Here is a 14489-nt window from a genome sequence, read left to right as displayed (position 1 = left end):
AAAAATTTAAAAAATAGGGGTGGGCATAGTGCCTCACACCTATAATCCCAGCACTTTGGGAGGCCAAGGAGGGTGGATCACCTGAGGTCAGGAGTTTAAGACCAGCCTGGGCAACATGGCAAAACCCCATCTCTACTACAAATACAAAAAATTAGCTGGGCATGGTGGTGCACGCCTGTAATCCTAGCTACTCAGGAGGCTGAGGCAGGAGAATCGCTTGAACCCAGAAGGCAGAGGTTGCAGTGAACTGTGATTGTGCCACTGCACTCCAGCCTGGGAGACAGAGCAAGACCCCATCTCAAAAAAAAAAAAAAAAAAAGAAAATTAAAAAAAATATACTGTTCAGTGGTTTCTTAAAATATATTCACAGAGTTGTACAACTATCATCACAGTCAATTTTTGTTTTGTTTTGTTTTTTTGTGAGACGGAGTCTCACTGTGTTGCCCAGGCTGGAGTGCAATGGTGGGATCTCAGCTCACTGCAACCTCCGACTCCCGGGTTCAAGAGATTCTCCTGCCTCAGCCTCCCGAGTAGCTGGGACTACAGGCGTGCGCCACCATGCCCGGCTAATTTTTGTATTTTTAGTAGAGACAAGGTTTCACCAAGTTGGCCAGGATGGTCTCGATCTCTTGACCTCGTGATCCGTCCGCCTCGGCCTCCCAAAGTGCTGGGATTACAGGCGTGAGCCACTGTGCCCGGCCATCACAGTCAATTTTTGAACATTTTCATCACTCTGAAGCCTTTTACCCTTTAGCTATCAACCTGAAATAACCACTAATCTATTCTCAGTTCCTATAGATTTCCCTATTCTAGAAATTTAATATGAATGGAGTTACGTAATATGTGACTCCTTTGTATTTTAAGTTGAGGGGATTCATAAAAGGTCAGAAGTGAAACATTCATAGGAAGTAGTTGATTGAGCCAGGTGTAGTGGCTCACAGCTGTAATCCCAGTGTGGATGAGGGGGAAGGATGGCTTGAGTCCAGGAGTTGGAGGCTGCAGGGAGCCATGATCAAACCACTGCACTCCAACCTGGGTGACATTGTGAGACTCTGACTCTTAGAAATAAAAAAGCTGACCAGGCTCAGTGGCTCATGGCTGTAATCACAGGGCTTTGGGAGGCCAAGGCAGGTAGATCACTTGAGGTCGGGAGTTCGAGACCAGCCTGGCCAACATGATGAAACCCCATCTCTACTAAAAACACAAAAAATTAGCTGGCCATGGTGGCAGCTGCCTGTAATCCCAGCTACTTGGGAGGCTGAGGCAGAAGAACTGCTTGAACCCCAGAGGCAGGGGTTGCAGTGAGCCAAGATCATGCCATTTCACTCCAGCCTGGGCAACAGAGTGAGACTCCATGTCAAAAAAAAAAAAAAAAAAAAATATATATATATATATATATATATATATAATAAGGCTGGGCATGGTGGCTCACGCCTGTAGTCCCAGCACTCTGGGAGGCTGAGGCGTGTGGATCAACTGAGGTTAGGAGTTCAAGACCGGCCTGACCAACATGGTGAAACCCCGTCTCTACTAAAAAATAGAAAATTTAGCTGGGCCCGGTGGCAGGTGCCTATAATCCCGGCTACTCGGGAGGCTGAGGCAGGAGAATTGCTTGAACCTGGGAGGTACAGGTTGCAGTGAGCCGAGATCGCACCACTGCACTCCAGCCTGGGTGACAGAGTAAGACCTTGTCTCAAAAAATACATATAAAAATAAATAAATAAGCAGCTGATTTAGTATCTTCTTCAATAGACAAGATGCCTGAGTACAGCCCACGGCTCTCCTGGCGTGTGGTCCCGTGGGGACCAGTGCATCAGGTGCTTCCTAAGCTGGCGTCACCTGCCTGGCCCGATGCCTCCTCTGGTGTTCATTGTTAATTAATGCCACCTCCTGATGGCAGTTTCTTTCTGGGAAGAGGAGAGAAGAGAGGGAGCCGTCCCCAAGTGAAGGGTGCAGGGAAGGCTCCATGAATAGTCTCAACTAAGGACTGTCCCAGGAAGGAACCTCGGGACAAGCAAAGAACAGTGAACTTCTGATGTGACCCGGATGCACCCATTTCCAGAGAGCAGGAAGCACAGAGAAGGCCCGTGGGTCGCCGTCCCCAGGGTGCCTTCCATCCTGCAGGGCTTGCTGCATGCCCTGAAAGTTATGATAAAGACATAGGACCGGCCGGGTGCGGTGGCTCACGCCTGTAATCCCAGCACTTTGGGAGGCCGAGGTGGGCAGATCACGAGGTCAGGAGATCGAGACCATCCTGGCTAACATGGTGAAACCCCGTCTCTACTAAAAATACAAAAAATTAGCCGGGCATGGTGGCACACGCCTATAGTCCCAGCTACTCGGGAGGCTGAGGCAGGAGAATGGCATGAACCCGGGAGGCAGAGCTTGCAGTGCGCAGAGATCATGCCACTGGGCGCAGTGCGCAGAGATCATGCACTCCAGTCTGGGCGACAGAGCGAGACTCCGTCTAAAAAAAAAAAAAAAAAGACATAGGACCTTCATTACCAGGGGTGCCCCTTGGGCTGTTGCTGTGGCATCTCCCTTTTTTTTTTTTAGACGGAATCTTACTCTGTTGCCCCACCTGGAGGGCAGTGGCACAATCTTGGCTCACTGCAACCTCCGCCTCCTGGGTTCAAGCAATTCTCCTGCCTCAGCCTCTGGAGTAGCTGGGATTACAGGTGTCTGCCACCATGCCCAGCTAATTTTTAGTAGAGAAGGGGGTGTCTCACCATGTTGGCCAGGCTGGTCTCGAACTCCTGACCTCAAGTGATCCGCTCGCCTCAGCCTCCAAAAGTGTTGGGATTATAGGCGTGAGCCACCACGCTGGCACCATTTCTTAATACACATTGAGTGTGATGACATCATAGATCAATGGCAATTGAAGGTGTGAAGAAGTGGAAATAGCACGAGGCAAAAATTGTCCTGGTGTATGTTCTAGCTTTGCTTGGACAACTTGCTAAGTTGTAAAATGAGAATACTTCTACGCCCTTTTCTCTCCTGGGGATGCTAAAGACAAAATAAAGATTACGAATGGAAATTCTCTGAGCTTCCAAAAGAATCAGGATGGAGCATGATCTAAGGGAGTGTTCTGGTGAATGGGAACTTAACACGCCTTTGCCATTACATATTCTTTGATGTGCATTTGCTTGGTGAGTGGAATCTAGAATGCTCAAGAAAAGACTTTCTAGGACCTACGCGTCTCATGGCTGGATGCCGCTTTTGCTACTCTTCATCTTAGCCAAAAAGCAGAGAGGCAATTGAGGCTGCTTTTTCTGACTCCAGCTCTGTTGCCAGAACAGAGTCTTTGCTATGAAAAACAATACTGGCTGGGCGCGGTAGCTCACACCTGTAATCCCAGCACTGTGGGAGGCAGAAGCAGGAAGATCGCTTGAGCCCAGGAGTTGGAGACCAGTCTGGGTAACATAGTGAAACCCCGTCTCTACTAAAATGCAAAAGTTAGCCAGGTGTGGTGGCATGCACCTGTAGTCCCAGCCACCCGGGGGCTGAAATGGGAGGATCAACTGAGCCCAGAAGGTCGAGGCTACACTGAACTGTGGTAACACTCCAACCTGGGTGACAGAGCAAGATGCTGTCTCAAAAAAAAAAAAAAAAAACAGACCAGGCATGGTGGCTCTCACCTATAATCCCAGCACTTTAGGAGGCCGAGGCGGGCGGATCACTTGAGGTCAAGGGTTCGAGACCAGCCTGGCCAACATGGTGTAACCCCGTCTCCACCAAAAATACAAAAATTAGCTGGGTGTGGTGGCTCACGCCTGCAATCCCAACTACTCGGGAGGTTGAGGCAGGAGAATCGCTTGAACCCAGGAGGCAGAGTTTGCAATGAGCTGAGATCGTGCCACTGCACTCTAGCCTGTGTGACAGAGTGATATTCCACCTCAAAAAACAAACAAACAACCAGATCTTTCCCTATCCCTCCCTTCCCTCTACCATTCTGTTTAATAATAATAGAGATATAGAGATTTATAAAAATTTTTAACGATAACAATTTGCATCCTACTGGTTCAGCATAGCTAATGTTCTCAGAAAGATGATAACTCTAAGGGATCCTCGAGTGTCTTCAAAGAATTTTGGTAGATAGTTGCATTTTTAGAATTTCTTTTCAACCTTCTGTAACTGTCCAGACTGGCTAGGGTGTGCTGTGGTTGCAAACGACACCAGACTTTGGAGGATTAAAGGAGCAAAGACTTATTTCTTGGTTGCACTAAAAGTCTGTTTTGCGTTGGCTGTGAGTCTGTTTCACGTTGTCTGCAATCTGGAACCCAGGCTGCTGTGGTGGTTCCATATGGAAAGTTCCCAGTGACCACCGAGGAGGAAGAGAGAGTGTGGCAAAATGAAGTTACTTCTCTGACATCCTCAGTCCACGAAAGTCATGTGGCCGCACCACATTCAAGTGGGCAAGAAATCAAACCACGTGATCTGAAAGAGACCTTTGTGAATATTTCCAAATAACCCCATGTGACCTCCACACTTAGCTCCCTTAAATCTTCAGTTTTGGTCGGGCTCAGTGGCTCACGCCTGTAATCCCAGCACTTTGGGAGGCTGAGGCGGGCAGATCACCTGAGGTCAGGAGTTTGAGACCAGCCTGACCAATATGATGAAACCCCGTCTCTACTAAAAATACAAAAATTAGCCGAGCATGGTGGCACCTGCCTGTAATCCCAGCTACTTGGGAGGCTGAGGCAGGAGAATCGCTTGAACCCAGGAGGCAGAGGTTGCAGTGAGCAGAGATCACACCGCTTCACTCCAGCCTGGGCGACAAGAGTGAAACTCAATAGAAAAATCTTCTGTCTTCCTTCCGCATGCACACTCATGTTGATCTGTTTATCTTTTGCTTACAAATAGAATTAAGCCAAATATTGGAGGGATATGATGGTAGCTGACAGGTACTTAATTTGCATGTTCCATTTCAAAAAGTTGTTTTTAAGATTTCAGAGAATTTTTTTCAAAGAAATTTCTTAAAGCTAACTTCATTTAGAGCTTGGCAAAATGTATCAGCCAGGCACAGTAGCTCATGCCTGTCATCCTGGCACTTAAGGAGGCCGACACAGGAGGATGGCTTAAGCCCAGGAATTTGAGATCAGCCTTGGCGATAGAGCAAGACCCCATCTTTACAAAAAAATGTTAAAAAATTAGCTGAGCCTGGTAATACATGCCTGCAGTCCCATATGCAAAACATAGCTGGGGCTACACGGGAGGGTGAGGCAGGAAGATCACTTGAGCCTGAGAGTTGGAGGATGCAGTGAGCCATGATTGTGCCACTGCACTCCAGACTGGGTGACAGAGTGAGATCCTGTCTCTAAAAACAAAACAAACAAAAAGCTAAAAAAAAAAAAAAAAAACTTGGCAAAATTTAGAGTGAGCTTTTAGGAGACAGAAGTCCGAAGGGAAGTGGGAAAGAAGGAATTTTCTCTTCCTATCTTTAGCACACAAACCCATTATATCCTTTCTATGTATAAGTGAAATAGTGTGGTAGCTGTCACAACCATGCTGAAATCTGACTAAACATCATTGGATCAATAAGGTACAAATCCTCCTCTCCTCATCTGGGAAACAGCATGCTCCTCTCACATAATACCTGAGTTTGTTTTACGGGGAGGCCATGTGTAGGTTTAGTGGAAAATATATTCTATAAAGTTAGCATAAAAATAAATGTAAAAGGCTGGGTGCGGGCCGGGCGCGGTGGCTCACGCCTGTAATCCCAGCACTTTGGGAGGCTGAGGTGGGCGGATCACGAGGTCAGGAGATCGAGACCATCCTGGCTAACATGGTGAAACCCCGTCTCTATTAAAAATACAAAAAATTAGCCAGGCGTGGTGGCGGGCGCCTGTAGTCCCAGCTACTCGGGAGGCTGAGGCAGGAGAATGGCGTGAACCTGGGAGGTGGAGCTTGCCGTGAGCGGAGATCGTGCCACTGCACTCCAGCCTGGGTGACAGAATGAGACTCTGTCTTAAAAAAAAAAAAAGACTGGGTGCAGTGGCTCACGCCTGTAATCACAGCATTTTGGGAGGCCTAGGCAAGTGGATCACTTGAGGTCAGCAATTCGAGACTGGCCTGGTCCAACATGGTGAAACCCCATCTCTACTAAAAATACAAAAATTAACCAGGCGTGGTGGTGGGAGCCTATAATCCCAGCTACTTGGGAGGCTGAGGCAGGAGAATCGCTTGAACCTGGGAGGCAGAGGTTGCAGTGAGCCAAGATCGCACCATTGCACTCCAGCCTGGGCGACAGAGCAAGACTCTGTTCCAGAAAAAAAGGCTGGGCATGGTGGCTCATGCCTATAATCCCAGCACTTTGGGAAGCCGAGGCAGGTGGATCACTTGAGACCAGGAGTTCAAGACCAGTATGGGCAACATGGCAAAACCCTGTTTCTACAAAAAAAAAAAAAAAAAAAAAAAAAAAATCCAGGTTTGCTGGAGTGTGCTTGTAGTCCCAGCTGCTTCGGACCCTACAGTGAGTTGAGATTGCCCCACTGCACTCCAGCCTGAGTGACAGAGCAAGACCCTGTGTCTAAATAAATAAATAGTTTTTAAAAAAGAAAGTTGACTGGGCACGGTGGCTTACGCCTGTAATCCCAGCACTTTGGGAGGCCAAGGCGGACGGATCGCCTCAGGTCAGGAGTTCGAGACCAGCCTGGCCAACATGGCAAAACCTCGTCTCCACTAAAAATACAAAAATTTGCTGGGTGTGGTGGCAGACACCTGTAATCCCAGCTACTCGGGAGACTGAGGCAGGAGAATCACTTGAACCCAGGAGGTGGAGGTTGCAGTGAGCTGAGATCGTGCCATTGCACCAGCCTGGGTAACAAGAGTGAAACTCAGTCTCAAAAAAAAAGAAAGAAAGAAAGAAAGAGAGTTAGCAGGGTTGGGTGTGGTGGCTCACACCTATAATCCCAGCACTCTGGGAGGCCAAGGAAGGCAGATTGCTTGAGCTCAGGAGTTTGAGACCAGCCTAGGTAACATGGCGAAACCCCGTCTTTACAAAAAATACAAAAATCAGCCAGGCGTGGTGGCGCTCACCTGTAGTCCCAGCTGCTGGGGAGGCTGAGATGGGAGGACCGATTGAATCCAGGGGGCAGAGGTTACAGTAAGCTGTGATTGCGCCACTGCACTCCAGCCTGGGTGACAGAGCAAGATCCTGTCTCAAAATAAAATAAAATAAAATAAAACAAAATAAAATAAAATAAGTTAGCATTACTATTCAGGAGCTCATGGGCAAGTCACTAAATGCCTTTAAATTTCAGTTTCTTCATCTCGAGAGGAAAGTTTGAACTAGATCTTTGGTGAGCACCCTCACATCTCTAAATGTGGGTTTCAGACTCTGAATTTTTGCCACTTTCTTATTGCTTCTCTTGCACAGGGATCATGGCCCAGGTAGCAGTGTCCACCCTGCCTGTTGAAGAAGAGTCCTCCTCAGAGACCAGGATGGTGGTGACATTCCTCGTGTCTGCCCTCGAATCCATGGTGAGACAGCCTGACACTTGTCTGACATTCCATAGATGGATCATTATTGAAATGACAGAATCATGAAACACTTCAGTATCCCTTTTCTTTTTTTTCTTTTCTTTTTTTTAAGACAGAGTCTCACTCTGTCGCCCAGGCTGGAGTGCAGTGGCGCAATCTCAGCTCACGGCAACCTCTGCCTCCTGGGTTCAAGCAATTCTCCTGCGTTCAAGCAATTCTCCTGCCTCAGCCTCCCGGGTAGCTGGGATTATAGGCACCAGCCACCACATCCAGCTAATTTTTGTTTTTTTTTTGAGACAGAGTCTTGCTCTGCTGCCCAGGCTGGAGTGCAGTGGCATGATGTTGGCTGACTGCAACCTCCGCCTCCCGGGTTCAAGCAATTCTCCTGCCTCAGCCTCCCAAGTAGCTGGGATTACAGGCGCCGGCCACTACGCCCGGCTTATTTTTTGTATTTTTAATAGAGACGGGGTTTCACCACGTTGGCCAGGCTGGTCTCGAACTCCTTACTCTCAGGTGATCTGCCCACCTCGGCCTCCCAAAGTGGTGGGATTACAGGCGTGAGCCACCATGTCTGGCTGCTTCAGTATCACTTTTGATGTTTGCCTCCTGCCTGACATCTATATAACGGTATCCTTTATAGAGGGTAATGGGCTTGTCAGATTATTTATGTATTTGTATATTACATTATGGATGCAATTATATAAACTTAAGCTTCCCAGATCTGAAATGTAATGAATGGTAACCTTTGTTACCATGTTTGAGAATATTTTAAAAATCTAATTTCAAAAGTAAATAGGCCAGGTGCAGTGGCTCACGCCTGTAATCCCAGCACTTTGGGAGGCCAAGGTGTGTGGATGACTTGAGGTCAGGAATTGGAGACCAGCCTGGCCAACATCGTGAAACCCCATTTCTACTAAAAATAGAAACATTAGCTGGACGTGGTGGCGGGCATCTGTATTGCCAGCTACTCAGGAGGCTCAGACACGAGAATCACTTGAACCCGGGAGGCGGAGGTTGTAGTGAGCTGAGATTGTGCCATTGCACTCCAGACTGTGCAACAGAGCGAGACTCTGTCTCAAGAGAAAAAAAGTAAACAGCCTATTTATATATATCTATTTACATCCAAAAGGTAAACTTTACCTGGTGGGTGAAAATCTGATGAGAAATTTACATAACTCCAAAGTACCTGATCAGAAGATATTTATTGATTAAAAATGGAAAATCAGTAACTTTACAGTGCAGAAACCTGACAGACACCACCTCATTCAAGTGATCAAAATTAGCATAGTCAGACTGTAATCCCAGTGGTTTGGGAGTCGAGGTGGGAGGATGGCTTGAGGCCAGGAGTTGGAGACCAGCCTGGGCAGCATAGTGAGACCTTGTCTCTACAAGACTATTTTTAAAAAATTAGCTGGAGGGGATGGTGCTATAGTTCCAGCTAGTTGGGGTGCTGAGATGGAAAGATTGCTTGAGCCCAGGAGTTCAACTCTGCAGTGAGCTATCATGAGCTATCATGACACTGCACTCCAGCCTGCACAGCACAAGACCCTGACTCTAAAAAAAAAAAAAAAAAAGCTGGAATTAATTTTAGAAGAAAGCATTAGGGGTAGGCAGGGTGGCTTATGCCCGTAATCCCACCACTTCATGAGGCCAAGGCCAGAGGATCACTTGAGCTCAGGAGTTTTGAGACCAGCCTGGATAACATAGCAAGACCTTCTGTCTACTAAAAAAAATTTTTAGGCCGGGCGCGGTGGCTCACACCTGTAATCCCAGCACTTTGGGAGTTTGGGAGGCCGAGGCAGGCAGATCACAAGGTCAGGAGTTCGAGACCAGCCTGGCTAACATGGTGAAACCTCGTCTCTATTAAAGATACAAAAAATTAGCCAGGAGTGGTGGCACATGCCTGTAATCCCAGCTACTTGGGAGGCTGAAGCAGGAGAATCGCTTGAACCTGGGAGGCAGAGGTTGCACTGAGTCGAGGTCACGCCATTGCACTCCAGCCTGGGCAACAGGGCAAGGCTCCGTCTCAAAAAAAAAAAAAAAGGAAAAATAAAAAATTTTAAAAATTAGCCAGGCGTGGTGACACATGCCTATAGTCCCAGCTACTAGAGAAGCTGAGGCAAGAGGATTGCTCCAGCCTAGGAGATCAAGGCTGCAGTGAGCTAGGATTGCACCACTGTACTTCAGCCTGGGTAACAGAACAAGACCCTCTCTCAAATAATAATAATAATAAAGCATTAGGATCTGTTTGAAGAAAACTCGAAATATCTTCCCCAGGGACATTGTTTAAGAACTGATCACATTCCTTTCATTTGACAAATGTCCATGAAGCACTTCCTAAGCCAAGGCCCTCTTCTAGGAACTGGAGTCACAAGACCTGAGAAGTTCCCCCTTACAGAGATCTTATATCCTACTCGGGAGATAAACAATAAACAAATTCGGCTGGGCATGGGGACTCAACGCCTGTAATCCCAGCACTTTGGGAGGCCGAGGAGGGTGGATCACCTGAGGTCAGGAGTTGAAACCAGCCTGGTCAACTTGGTGAAACCCCGTCTTTACTAAAAATACAAATATATTAGCTGGGTGTGGTGGCAGGCACCTTTAATCCCAGCTAACATGGGAGGCTGAGGCGGAGGTTGTAATGAGGCGAAATCGCACCACTGCCCTCCAGCCTGGGTGACAGAGCAAGACTCCATCTCAAAAAAAAAGGTATATATGAAGAGGTAACCAGAAAGTCTGCAGCCAAAAATGTAGGGAAAAGGCATATTGGAAGATCCATGTCAGGCAGTCAATAAAAATATGTTCTTTGGGTTTTATGATGTTTATGGTGTTTGCTTGATAAATTTCTTTTGGTTTCCTTTCTCAGTGATTTTTCTCATTCTAAATAAATATTCCTGACTGGGCGCAGTAATCCCAGCACTTTGGGAGGCCAAGGTGGGCGGATCACAAGGTCAGGAGATCGAGACCATCCTGGCTAACACGGTGAAACCCCGTCTCTACTAAAAATACACACACACACACACACACACACACACACACACACACACACACACAAATTAGCCAGGCGTGGTTGCAGGCGCCTGTAGTCCCAGCTACTCAGGAGGCTGAGGCCGGAGAATGACATGAACCCGGGAGGCGGAGCTTGCAGTGAGCCGAGATTGCGCCACTGCACTCCAGCCTGGGTGACAGAGCGAGACTCCGTCTCAAAAATAAATAAATAAATAAATATTCCTTTTGCTACCTAATTTTGTATTCTTAAATCAGGCCTCCCAGGCCCCACAAACTTGGATCTGCCCTTGTAGATAATACATCGCTTTTTGTTTCTGTTTCAGTGTAAAGAACTGGCCAAGTCCAAGGCAGAAGTGGCCTGCATCGCAGTGTACGAAACAGACGTGTTTGTCGTCGGAACCGAGAGAGGATGCGCTTTTGTTAATGCCAGGACGGATTTTCAGAAAGATTTTGCAAAATACTGTAGGTGTTTTAATTTTATCCTTTATATTCCCAATCTCAAAAGGATCGCAGGCAAGACTTCCACAGTATTTTCTTCTAAGCTATCATAAGCATTCTCCTAGAAATGATCCTAACACATCTTCTTGGATTCAGCTTACCAAATAAACACTGCTTAACACTGCAGAGTCCAAGACAAATGGTCATTTTATTTTATACTAGGTCCTCAGCGGTACTCTGGTTTATCAGAATAAATTTCAAGGGCATAGAACAAATTATCTTTAATTCCTAAAATAAACACCATTTTACAAAATACTCTTTAGTCCTTTCCAAAGGAAGGGGGAAAAACTTTTTCAGAGCTTGTTGTGTATTACTGCCTATTAATAGCTATTATACAATTACTCCTTTTTTCTTTTTTCTTTTTTTTTTGAGACAGAGTCTCACTGTGTCACCCAGGCTGGAGTGCAGTGGTGCGATCTTGGCTCACCGCAACCTCTGCCTCCCAGGTTTAAGCGATTCTCCTGCCTCAGCCTCCCGAGTAGCTGGGATTACAGGCACCTTCCACCATGCCCAGCTAATTTTTATATTTTTGGTAGAGAAAGGGTTTCACCCTGTTGGCCAGGCTGGTCTCAAACTCCTGACCACAAGTGATCTGCCCACCTCTGCCTCCCAAAGTACTGGAATTACAGGTGTGAGCCACTGCACCTGGCCGTTTTTTCCTTTTCTTAGTATGGCAATTTCAGAGCCTTCAATATGCCAGGGTGTGCTGCAAGCATCCAGTGTGAGTGAGCATATGTGGCCATATGTCAAGGAACTACTCTACAGTGTTAAAAACTACACCTTCTGCCGGGCTCGGTGGCTCACTCCTGTAATCCCAAAATTTTGGGAGGCCAAGGCAGATGGATCACTTGAGCTCAGGAGTTTGAGGCCAAGCTGGGCAACATGGCAAGACTCCATCTCTACTAAAAAATACAAAAAAAAATTAGATGGGCCTGGTGGCACTCGCCTGTTGTCTTAGCTACTCAGGAGGCTCAGGTGAGAGGATCTCTTGAGCCCGGGAGGTCAAGGCTGCAGTGAGCCGTGATCACACCACTGCACTCCAGTCTGGACCATAGAGCAAGACCCGGTCTCAAGACAAAACAAAACCAGACAAAAAACTACACCTTTTATGGTGGTAATCTCTAACACTGTAGGTTATTTACCAAGTATTGATATAGCAATTTAATATTCCTTGTAACCATGAAAGGATAAAAATCAGAAAGTTTCGTCAGAGGGTATAAGGTTGTGTGTGTGTGTGTGTGTGTGTGTGTGTATGTATGTACAGAGAGAGGGGTCTCTATGGATTGGCAGAGGGTATATAAAGTGTGTGTGTGTGTGTGTCTGTGTGTGTATAAGTAGATTAGATAGATGGGTAGATAGATAAGAGAGAGGAATTATATACATATGTATATAGACAGGTTAGATAAATGGACAGATGATAGATAAGAGAGAGGAATTATATATATATGTATGTAGATAGCTTAGATGGATGGATAGATAGATAAGGGAGACGAATTTTATATATATATATATATATGTATATAGATAGATTAGATGAATGGATAGAGAGAGAGAGAGAGAGATGAGAGAGGGGAGAATTGAGTGATAGATTGATTCAAATTTACTTCCGAGATCCCAAATTAAGGTCTCCACTATCAAGAAGACAGATTAAAAAATGAAGCCATCTTTAAATAATACAGTATGTAATTGATACACAAGAAGGGTATTCTCAATTCATTAATGTCAGATGCCAGTTGAATTTCTAATCATTGAAATTTACTTGTAGATTTTTTTAAGATTCATAGTTGCATGTTAATTTTGTTGTCGCAAATATTTTCTCTAGTATTCATCTTGTAATGAAACTGTTCTGAAATTGGTGTGATAATCTTTTTATATTTTCTTTTCTTTTAATAATGTCAACTTTTAGTTTAGATTCGGGGGGCACACGTGTAGATTTGTTACATGGGTATATCGTGTGATGCTGTGGTTTGGGGTACAGTAGTGAGCATAGTACCCCATAGTTCATTTTGCAACCCTTGCCCCCACTTCCCTCTTTCCTCTAGGAGCCACCAGTGTCTATTGTTCCCATCCCCATCTTTATGTCCATGTGTACCCAAGGTTTGGCTCCCACTTACAAGTGAGAACATGTGGTATTCGGTTTTCTGTCCCTGCATTAATTTACATAGGATAATGGCCTCCAGCTGCCTCCACATTGCTGCAAAGGATATGATTTCTTTCTTTTTTATGGCCGCAGGTTTTTCGTTTTTGTTTTTGTTTTTTGAGACAGAGTTTTGCCCTTTCAGACAGGCTGGAGTGCAATGGCATGATCTTGGCTCACTGAAACCTCCATCTTCTGAGTTCAAGCCATTCTCCTGCCTCAGCCTCCCAAATAGCTGAGATTACAGGCATCTGCTACCACACCCAGCTAATTTTTGTATTTTTTAGTAGAGACAGGGTTTCCCCATGCTGTCCAGCCTGGTCTTAGACTCCTGACCTCAGGTGATCCGCCTGCCTCTGGCTCCCAAAGTGCTGGGATTACAGGCGTGAGTCATCGTGCCCAGCTTTTTTTTTTTTTTTTTTTTTTTTTGAGACAGGGTTTTGCTATATTACCCAGTCTGGTCATAAATTCCTGGGCTTAAGTGATCCTCCTGTCTTGGCCTCCCAAGTAGCTGAGATCTGCACCTGGCATGCATGCTAAATATTTGGTCAAGGGTTTATTTCTGGACTCCCTACTCTATTCCGTAGATCTATTTGTCTTTATGCCAGTATCATGCTGTTTTGATTACTTTATAATATGTTTTGAAATCAGGAAGTATGAGACCTCCAAATTTGCTCTTTTTCAAGATTATTTCTGTTATTCAGAGTCCCTTGGTGTTCCATATGAATTTTTTTTTTTTTTTTTTTTTTTTTTGAGACAGAATCTCGCTCTATCGCCCAGGCTGGAGTGCAATGGAGAGATCTCGGCTGACCACAACCTCTGCCTCCTCGGTTCAAGCCATTCTCCTGCCTCAGCATCCCGAGTAGCTGGGATTACAGGCACATGCCACCATGCCCAGCTAATTTTTTTTTTTTTTTGTATTTTGAGATAGGGTTTCACCATGTTGGCCAGGATGGTCTTGAATTCCTGACCTTGTGATCCACCCTCCTCAGCCTCCCAAAAGTGCTGGGATTACAGGGTGAGCCACCGCGCCAGCCCCATGTGAATTTTAGAGTGGATTTCTTAATTTGTACGAGAAATGCCCTTGAGATTTTGATGGGGATTGCAATAATTCTGTAGATGGCTTTTGGTAGTACAGATATCTTAGCAATATTAAGCCTGCCAATCCATGAACATGAGATGTCTTTCCATTTGTTTGTGTCTTCTTTAATTTCTTTTCTTTCTTTCTTTTTTTTTTTTTTGAGAGACGGAGTCTTGCTCTGTTGCCCAGGCTGGAGTGCAGTGGCTTGATCTCGGATCACTGCAACCTCTGCCTCCCAGGTTGAAGCGATTCTACTGCCTCAGCTTCCCAAGTAGCTGGGAC

The 14489-nt window shown here is 45.9% G+C and overlaps 1 protein-coding gene across 15 annotated transcripts in view; it reads left to right on the top strand.

Moving 5' to 3' along the window:
* Window positions 1-14489, top strand: part of LOC101127397 (general transcription factor II-I repeat domain-containing protein 2B) — a 57380-nt gene that overhangs the window by 9265 nt on the left and 33626 nt on the right. For all 15 annotated transcript variants that reach the window (XM_063708164.1, XM_063708165.1, XM_063708159.1 and 12 more), the window contains 2 exons: window positions 7379-7482; window positions 10815-10953. In XM_063708164.1, the coding sequence (XP_063564234.1) occupies window positions 7379-7482; window positions 10815-10953 (243 nt within the window). The remainder of the gene's footprint in view (window positions 1-7378; window positions 7483-10814; window positions 10954-14489) is intronic.

This window comes from Gorilla gorilla, chromosome 6, assembly GCF_029281585.2.
Source record: "Gorilla gorilla gorilla isolate KB3781 chromosome 6, NHGRI_mGorGor1-v2.1_pri, whole genome shotgun sequence".
Taxonomy (NCBI): domain Eukaryota; kingdom Metazoa; phylum Chordata; class Mammalia; order Primates; family Hominidae; genus Gorilla; species Gorilla gorilla.
Note: the sequence above shows the minus strand (reverse complement) of the source record. Positions and strands in the feature narration are given on the sequence as shown.